General features: G+C 41.2%; 1 protein-coding gene across 1 annotated transcript in view; it reads right to left on the bottom strand.

The window, feature by feature from the left end:
- Positions 1-10,261, bottom strand: part of LRCH1 (leucine rich repeats and calponin homology domain containing 1) — a 156,853-nt gene that overhangs the window by 128,710 nt on the left and 17,882 nt on the right. Inside the window, exon 2 of the mRNA XM_075065407.1 lies at positions 4,639-4,783. Coding sequence (XP_074921508.1) covers positions 4,639-4,783 — 145 coding nt within the window. The remainder of the gene's footprint in view (positions 1-4,638; positions 4,784-10,261) is intronic.

The raw sequence follows: 10,261 nt of genomic DNA, 5'->3' as shown, positions 1-10,261 counted from the left end.
ACTGTCCAGTTTGGCCAATGTACATGGCAAAGGGACATTACTGGCACATGATGGCATATATCACATTGGTAGATGTGCAGGTGAACGAGCCTCTGATAGTGTGGCTGATGTGATTAGGTCCTATGATGGTGTCCTCTGAATAGATATGTGGACAGAGTTGGCAACAAGCTTTGTTGCAAGGATAGGTTCCTGGGTTAGTGTTTTTGTTGTGTGGTCTGTAGTTGCTAGCAAGTATTTGCTTCAGGTTGGGGGGCTGTCTGTAAGCAAGGACTGGCCTGTCTCCCAAGGTCTGTGAGAGTGACGGATCGTCCTTTAGGATGGGTTGTAGATCCTTCATGATGTGTTGGGGAGGTTTTAGTTGGGGGCTGAAGGTGATGGCTACTGGCGTTCCATTACTTTCTTTGTTGGGTCCGTCCTGTAGTAGGTGACTTCTGGGTACTGTTCTGGCTCTGTCACTTCAGCAGGTGGTACTGTAGTTGTAAGAATGCTTGATAAAGATCTTGTAGGTGTTTGTCTCTCTCTGAGGGGTTGGAGCAAATGCGATTGTATCGTACAGCTTGGCTGTAGACAATGGATCATGTGGTGTGGTCTGGATGGCAGCTGGAGACATGTAGGTAAGTATAGCGGTCAGTAGGTTTCCGGTATAGAGTGGTGTTTATATGACTATCGCTTATTAGCACAGTAGTGTCCAGGAAGTGGATCTCTTGTGTGGACTGGTCCAGACTGAGGTTGATGGTGGGGTGGAAATTGTTGAAATCATGATGGAATTCCTCAAGGTCTTCTTTTTCATGGGTCCGGATGATGATGTCATCAATGTAGCACAAGTAGAGCAGGGGTGTTAGCTCAAGTAAATTTGTTAGTCTCTAGGGTGCCACAAGTACTCCTGTTTTGCAAATACACACTAACACGGCTGCTGCTCTGAAACCTATAGCAGTGGATAATTTTTAACTCCTACAAAATTCAGAGGTCACCCATGCAGAGAGACATGGGATGCTGGATCCCAAGAACAGTATATGAATAAAAATTTGGAGTATTTATGCAATGTGAAAATCTTGAAATGAAACAATTTGACAACTGATATCTAAAATCTAAGTCTAGCCTCCTGGACATTCTATGCAGAGTACAGTCCTCTTCTCTATTGGCACTAGAAGACACTTTTATTAAAGGTAGAAAGAGAAATATGGGTCTGAAAATCATATTGCTTTTCTTGCCAGGATCAATATGTTTGTGACAGTCAAATGTTGTTTTTTTTCCCTCTCTCCTACAGAATTTTACTGAGTCTGGCAAATAAGGAGGCAGACTATACCCAAATAGTAGAGGAACGGACTTCAATGGGAAAATAAACTAAGGGGAATTTTACATTGCCTAATAAGAACTTTGATGCATTTTATTTTTGTTTATAGTTACATAATTCACTGCCACTCTGCTTGTTGGGTCATTAAATAAAAAGTTCTGTGCATTTATGTCTAAAACACTACAGGTTTGGAAAAAGTACTTATAATACTTGTATAATATTATGCAAATATTTTGTGGAAATATCTAATATTTAGCTTTTGAAAAGACGTTAATCAGAATAATTGATACCAAATTTATTCTAGTTCTACAGTATTAAAAAAAGAAAGCATTCTGAAATAATGCTAAACAAATAATGTATTAATACTTATCACTTTATGTATTCAGAGTGAGTTAGAGATATAAATCCTCACAATACTCCTGAGTGGTAAAATAGGGGCAAATAAGGTATTAGAGAAAAGTATGTTTCTTAGCAGTGTCCGTTGACCCACATGTGCATAGTGCATCCGCTCATGCTCTTAGCCGAGGGGCTAATAGGTATTGTGGGTCAACATCTCTCCAGTCTCAATCTTACTGTTGTGGAATCCAGCCCGAAGCAGAGGGGATGGAAGGCAGATAGTGGAATAAAGATAAGGACCACACATCTCAAAGAACCTCCAGTTCTTTCAGTGATGGTCCCTAGATGTATTTCACATATGGGTGGCTCACAAGCAGTGATCAGCATGGACGTAGGTTTAAGGATGCCAGTGGAAGTGGGGTCTGCAGTACGGTTTCGCCTGTGATGGCATCTGTAGCTTCCGCTTGCATGATGGCGCAATGCGTCATGAAAGTGTGGACAGTGCGCCACATTGCAGCATAGCAGATATCTTGCCAGGACACTGCCACTCATGAGGCTGACCTGGTGGCTTGTGCTCGCGTAGAGTATGTTATCAGATGGGGGTGTGTTGGATTGGTTGTAGCTTTCGCAGATCCACCTCAACACTGATTTGGAGATGCGTTGGTGTGAAAGGGCTTGACCCTTGGACTGCTCGGCAATGGTCACAAATAGTTTTGGTGATTCACATAAGGGTTGAATCCTGCGTAGGTAGAATGCCAGTGGATGGCAGATGTCAAAGGAGTGAAAACTCTGTTAGCAGGGAAAGTGGGTGGTTTGAAGCGGAAAACCAGCAGGTGGATGCTCTGATTTAAGTGAAATTCTGACACCACTTTTGGGAGGAATTTAGGTTGGAACCATAAGGACACTTTGTCCCTGTGGAATATCAGGTAGGTGGGGTCCGCAATCATGGCCGCTAGTTTACTGACCCATCTGGCTGAGGTAATGGCTACCAAGAATGTCACTTTCATCGAAAGGTGGGAGAGGGAGCATGTTGCCAGCGATTCAAAGCGTGGCTTCGTGAGTATGGAGAGAACGAGATTAAGGTCCAGCGGGGGTGGGGGCTTGACTACTGGTGGAAAGGTGTTAAGTAAACCCTTCAAAAAGCGAATAGTGTTGGGGTGTGTAAAGACCAACGTGCTGTCCACAGGAGCGAGAAAGGCATTAAGTGGTGCCAGGTGCACTCACATAGAACTGAGAGCTAGGCAGTAGTTGAGGACGACTGGAATAGACACCATGTTTAGTGAATGATGGGAGTAGCGGGCCCATGCTGTGAAGCATTTCCATTTAGGTCAGTAGCAGGCTCTGCTTTGGGTAAGGATTTGTCGCATGGGCAGTCTTTGACGTCCATCCAAAAATCAGGTTGTGAGGTGAAGAGAGCCCAGTCTGGGATGACGAATATTCCTGCAATCTTGTGTGAGTAAATCAGGGAGTGTGCAGAGGCAAAGTGGTGTACAGGTGGAGAGTGAGGAGGTCTGTGAACCAGAACTGATGGGGCCAGAATGGGGCTACAAGTCTGATGATGGCTTTGTAGCAACTTGTGTAGCACCTGTCATAGGAAGGGAAAGGAGTGGAGCAGGAGAGTGTCACTCAGAGCTGTTCTCTGTTGCTCCCCTGGAACAATAGCAGGGCAGCTTTCAATTCTTGTGATTGGCAAAGAGGTCCCATTGGGGAGTGCCCTACTTTGCGAAGAAGTACAGGAACATGGCATCGTGTAACTCCCACTTGTGACTGAGACAGTGTCCTGCTGAACCTGTTGGCTAGGGAATTCTAAGTGCCAGATAGATGTATGGTTTGAAGCATCACATCATTCTTCATGCCCCAGTTCCAAAGCTGGACCAACTCGTAGCAGAAGGAAGGAGATCTGGCACTACTCTACTTGTTGATGTATACTACTGCCACAATGTTGTTGGAAAACATTTGTACATGGAGGGCCTGAATGAGTGGGAGGAAGGCCTGGCACACTAGTCAGTCTGCCCACGGTTCCACCACATTTATGTACATCCTGGCTTCCGGTGGTGACCACACACCCTGAGGTGTGTGCTGGTGTAAGTGGGCTTCCCACCCCATGAGGGAGGCATCCACTGTGATGGTGGCCTGTAGTATGGGAGTGGCGAAGAGAATAGCAATCATAATCTGGGAAAGATTGGACCACCATCTGAGGAAGGCCAGCACAGTCCGGAGATCTTGGTTGGAAAGGAGCCAAGTTGGAAAACAACGCATATGGACATGTGCGTGTGGTGTCACGTAGGTGCATGCTGCCATACATCCAAGGAGGGAGAGACAGCGGCGGACCGTGGTGCATGGTCTGTGATGCACGTCTTTGATAAGGGCTGTCAGCATTGTGAAGATGGTCTTCCAGGACGAAGGCTTTCGCATGACAGTCAAACCACACTCCAATAAAGTTGACTGCCTGTGTAGGCATCAACACTGACTTCTCTTCATTGATGCAGATACTCCTATTTACAACTATATGCACTGAATGAAAGGTACACCACTCCCATAAAAAACTAAGAGCATGAAGCAACAGGGGTTCTGACTGAGGCCATGTGGTGATAAGAGGGAACTGGAGAGGCATCAACCTGTACTACCTATTATATCCTCGGTTTGGAGCACGAGTGGATGCACTACATATGTGCAGGTCAACAGACACCGCTAAGAAACGCTTACAGACTCAGTCACATGGCACACCTGCACACCCACATGTGGAATATGTGTAGGGACCATCATCCAAAAGAGAATCAATGCTTCTTCATATCTTCTGTAAGAGCTTATTTTAGCCTATGATGTAGTCATATACAAAATTAACAGAGGACAGAAAAATCCTACTGGCAATTGGTTTCTGCCTTATAGAAGTCAATAAAATGAGCAACATAGCCGGTGATGTTTCTGAAGAGATGCATGGAAAATGTAGAGAGAAAAAGAAACATCATAATTGACAACATACAGAAAAAGTAATAATGTTAACTTACCTCAAATTTAAGTAAGTCAGCATTTGTAAATTCACTATAGCATCTGGAATAATTTTAATACAATTGTGGTATAGGTTTAGTGTTTCCAGTGACACAAAATGGCACAGCTCCATAGGAACTTCAGTTAATCTATTCTTGGACAAATCTGAGGAGAGAAAAAGAAAAAGCACATTTCTGAAACATCAAAAATATATACTTTAAACAGCTATTTTTCATTACTAAAATAAATATTGCCATCATAGACATAAAAGAGGGAATTATCAATATTTGATAATTCAGAACAAAATTATTAATAACCCCCGGAAGCTTGAAATTGAAGTCTGTTACATACTGAATGTGAAATATTAAATTGCCCGTTATTCAATTTAATTAAAACAATTATTCACTGGACTCAAGATGTTAAGAAAAAATATCTATTAGGTTTGAAAGCTTAACTTCTCAAATTTGCACTTCATAGCAACAGAATGTAGCCAAAGATTAATACCAGCTGTGTAAATACTGATTAGCAGCTATCAACCAGTCCATCCACTTTCTAATAGTTATAGAAATGTATTCCTTAATAGTAACCAATATGAATATTACTTAAAGGCACAATCAATGTTTGTTTGATTATTTGTTTTCTGGGGCTGATGTATAACATTTTCAAGAACAACAAATGAAGAGGCAGTATACTAAGTATACAAAAGGACTGTCTGATCCATCAAGCAAAAGTCCGTATCTGACAGACTTACTTTAAACAATTTCACTTTAACCACATAGTTTTGTGAAGTACTAAGATGGCTAAATGACAGGCATACTGTGAAGATACAGATCAAAGATTTACATCCGATTTTTCACTTTCTGGAAAATCTAAGCATTTCCCCAAGTTGTTCACTACCTTATATGGCCCCAAACCTGCAAGCACATACCCAGGGGTGGAACCTTGTGCCCAGGCAGAGCTCCACTGAAGTCAGTGGTGTTGTGACCAGATGCAAAGGTCTGCCTGTATGGATATGATTGCAAGATTAGGCCCTATGTTTGTAAATGACAGACTACAAGAGTGCCAATCATTACACATCAAATGTGAAGTTGAAACAGATGAGACTCTAGGGTAATATTAAGAATACTCATCTTAGACTAGATATGTTCTCAGAATTGTAGTTTTCTGAGAAGCTAATAACTAGGAATGTCCTATTTTTCTTGCAAACCTTGGATGCGAAAATATGTCCATTACAAACCAGGTCATCTATTTGAGTTCATTCTCTTAAGATTTAGTTTGGAAGGTTACATGTTTCCTAATTTTTAGGCAATGATTGTAACATAATACAATAGGTAAAGATGTTAACTCTTCTGGGAAAGGACTGTCTTCCTATGTGCATGTGTACGTGTGTATTGTCTCATTAGAACTGACACTCCTCCTCCTACCCTTGGTAAGGCAACTCCCATCCTTTCATGTTTTCTGTGTGTGTGTATATCTTCCTACTGTATTTTCCACTCCATGCATCTGATGAAGTGGGTTTTAGCCCATGAAAGCCTATGCCCAAATAAATATGTTAATCTCTAAGGTGCCATAAGTACTCCTCGTTGTTTTTTGCTGATACAGACTACCCATGGCTACCACTCTGAAACCTACAGTATTGCTGCAATACTAATTATTAATAAAAATAATGTTATAGTTAATTTATTTGAAGTCCAACTAGATTCCAATTATCTATACAACTCCTTTGCTGTTAATCTGAAGAACAAAATAGATTAGGTTAGTAGGTTTTTTTGTTTTGTTTCTTGTTTTAAGAACACACAAAGAACACATAGGTGGAATTTATAATAAAGGTAGCTTAATTCCTATCAAACCTGACAGTCTCTTTAAATACACAAAATGATGTCAAAATTTGATATGTGCCCAGTTCATAGAGTACTGAATCATGCATGCATTTGTGCAGCCATGTTAGTTAAACAAAAAGGAATGGCACTTCACATGATATCCCTCTTCACTGAACAGTGTGATAAAACTACTAACATTCACCATCCTACTCTAGAACAAATAGACTTTTCCCCCAACATCTTGCTAACAGCATATGCTTCAAATTCTGGTACCTCACAGAAAATGAGATGCATAAATGTAACAGCAGCAAGACTGCAGCTGCTCATATTTCAGAGCATTCATGCTTCACTACTAATAGTATGACAAATATGCTCCCTCCTACACAGCTGAATACCTACTGTGCTTAACCCCTCAAGAAAAGTAGTTCTTATTTCTGAAGCGAGTAGCCACAAAGGTCTTCCAAGTACCAGATTTTACTTCTGACTGAGTTTATTATTTTGTCAACACGTTTTCAGGGTACATACTGATCATCTTTTGTGTAGAGCTATTTCTTCACAATTAAAGAAGATGAAACTTGATTATCCAACCCATTAACCCAGTCTTCTGGTTCCTAAAAGTTCAGTTCCTAGGTTTAATTTCAGCACACTTTACTCCTGGGGGCATTTTGAGACAAAAAAGTAAAAATTCTGCAAATTTTACTTGTCAAATAACACTACATAATCACACAAATTTCAATCATTTTGCTAATTTATTTCAAAACACCTGTCAGCAAGTAAGTCTGTAACAATACAGACACACACAAAAATTCCATCCAGGAGTAGAACAGAAGAGCGGCCAAACAAAGGTTCAGCTAGCCCAGTATCCTGTCTTCCGACAGTGGCCAATGCCAGGTGCCCCAGAGTGAATGAACGGAACAGGTAATCATCAAGTGATCCATCACCTGTCGCGCATCCCCAGCTTCTGGCAAATAGAGGCTTGGGACACCGTTCCTGCCCATCCTAGCTAATAGCCATTGATGGGCCTATCCTCCATGAACTTATCTGGTTCTTTTTTTAACCCTGTTTTAGTCTTGGCCTTCACAATATTCTCTGACAAAGAGTTCTACAGACTAACTGCATTGTGTGAAAAATACTTCATTTGTTTTAAACCTGCTGCTTATTAATTTGCTGACCCCTAGTTTGTGTGTTATGAGAAAGAGTAAATAACAATTCCTTATTTTCTTCACACCAGTCATGATTTTATAGACCTCAATCATATCCCCCTTAGTCATCTGTTTTCCAAGCTGAAAAAGTTCCAGTCTTATTAATCTCTTCTCACACAGATGCCATTCTATACCCCTAATCATTTTTTTTTGCCCTTTTCTGAACCTTTTCCAATTCCAATATGTCTTTTTTTGAGATGGGGTGATTACATCTGCATGCAGTATTCCAGATGAGGGCGTACCACAAATTCATATAAAGGCAATATGATATTTTCTGTTTTGTTATCTATCCCTTTCTTAATGATTCCTGGAGTTTAAAAATAAAACCTACAACAACCCAGTTCTTGTTTTTTTGTCCCCTCTCAGAGCCCAGCCATAGGGCCCCCTTTTGCCCAGATGCCTGCACCCCCTCTCTCCCAGAGCCCAGCTGCAGCCCCCACCGCCCTACCCAGACATCCATCCCCCTCTCCCCAAGAGGTCAGGGATCCAGAGGGAGAAACAGCCTGATGTTGAGTCCAAGCTTGCAGAGTTTCCTCTGAGCCGCTCTCTCCTTCCCTCAGGGCATACTGGAAAATGAAGCTGCCAGAAACCTCCTAGCTCCCACCCCCTTCCCCAACAGCATCTTCTGTGTGCGAGCTGGGCCCTTCCAGCTCCAGAAGGTGGCATCTAGCAGCAATGCAGCTCATTTCTGTGTGCGGAAAGGAAATTCTACGTGCATAATGTTAATTTCTGCAAAATTCTGCATTGCACAGAATTCCCCCAGAAGTAACACTTTTTTTAATTTTTTCCCCCACTTATAGGTCTAAGTGCTAAACAACTGCATGAACAATGTTGTCCAAGTGGCCCAGCACAAAATCTCCTTCCCTCCATGTGCCACGGACAGTGGAGCTTGCATACTATATCAACTTGTCCCTAGGCCTCAGTTGCTCCATTCTTCTCCAGGCAGCCTACCGGGTCAGCCTAGGCTTCTTGCTTCCAGTCTGGACTTTAGGTCCGACTTCCTGACCCTGTGCTCTCCAGTTCAGTGAACAGTGTAGGGAACATGCACTGCAATCCAATTTACTCTTGTGAGAAAAGCTGGAGAGTGAGAGGCAGCTGAAAGCATGTGCTAGCCAGACAGGGAGACAGGAAGCAGAATGGTGGGTGCCTGGTTGAAACCAAGTACTAATTCCAGCTCCAAATAACAGAACTGTGCATCTTAGAAAAAGCCAAGTCTTGCAGCCACAGAACTGTGGAGTCTTCAAGCCTCTGTGTAAGATGAATGTAGCAGTTCAGCCATTGCACTTTCAAAGAGGTGTAACAGCATCAGTTTACGCTCTCTCCACATGTTCAAGGTGATCCCCACAACCATAAGGGCTACACATTTTATTTTAATTAAAGCTGACATTCTAATGAACAATTCTGCAGCAAAGACTGAATTTCATGGCTAATTATGTGACTGCAGAATCATGGAATGCCGGGGGACAAAGATATATATAATATGAATTACTGATCAAATCATGTAATAGAAAAGTTAGTTGTCAAAACTCAGCAGCCGTTCATGATCAGCTTGACTACCTAGCTGGTACAAGACCTAAAACTCCTTTGTGAGAGGGCTCAAAGAATTTGCAGCTTGACATGTCTCCAATTCAGGCCTTAAACCATTGATATGCATAATATTATACTATTAACATTTTAATACACGGAATGTATCAGCACAACAAGCATCATTGAGGACATAGAGTTTCTTCTGGCTAAATTCTTATTGATAAGGAACCTACCCATGAAAGTATATTTTAAAATGAAATTTCCTGCCACAATGTAGACCCACCAAATAATGCATTTGTTAAAATGTATTTAGATTACGTACATTATGTAGTTATGACAACCATTACATAACTTCTTTATTTCTGCAACCATGAAAATCAATGGGATTACTTGCATAATAAACTACTCTTCAAATGTCATGTAGCAGAATCAGAGCATGTAACTCATGGTTACTAGAGCAAACCAAATTTAGTGATAAAGTGGAACAAATTAAGTATATAATAAGAAAAACAAAATCTGTACAATAATCTTTCTAAAGAAAATGTAGCAAACACAAAGTAAGTGGTGATGTGGTATAAAACTGCAACTTGTACTAGCTCAGGATGGCCTGGTGTAAGTCATTTGAGGCTCTGTCACTATTTAGAAATGTGATTATCCACACCTTGTGCCAATAAAAGAAAAAAATATCTGACAGGCAAGAATACTGTTTTTTATTTTGAAAAGACTTTTGTGCATAATTATCCGACAAGATACAACTACTTTAAGAGTGGCAAAGAACCATTAGAGAAGTATGAATAAAAATTCTCCCCCTCCATCCGCTATTCTCTTTATCACAGATTTGCATGTGAAACAGATGTAACAAAAGAGCCTCTTTAACTTGTTTCCTTATCTGTTCATCAGCATCTTTCATGACAACAGGTAGGAAAACCAAATATTTCAAATTTGGAGGACAGTCCACAGAAAGTTATAACAACTTAAGCAGATCAACATTTTAGACTCAACCGTTGTACCCCTGGCTGTTTAATTATATGTTAAGACAGTGATACTCAGACTGTGGCTCATGAGCTGCAAGTGGCTCTTTAACGTGTCTCCTG

Source organism: Chelonoidis abingdonii, chromosome 1 (assembly GCF_003597395.2).
Source record: "Chelonoidis abingdonii isolate Lonesome George chromosome 1, CheloAbing_2.0, whole genome shotgun sequence".
Classification (NCBI taxonomy): domain Eukaryota; kingdom Metazoa; phylum Chordata; order Testudines; family Testudinidae; genus Chelonoidis; species Chelonoidis abingdonii.
Note: the sequence above shows the minus strand (reverse complement) of the source record. Positions and strands in the feature narration are given on the sequence as shown.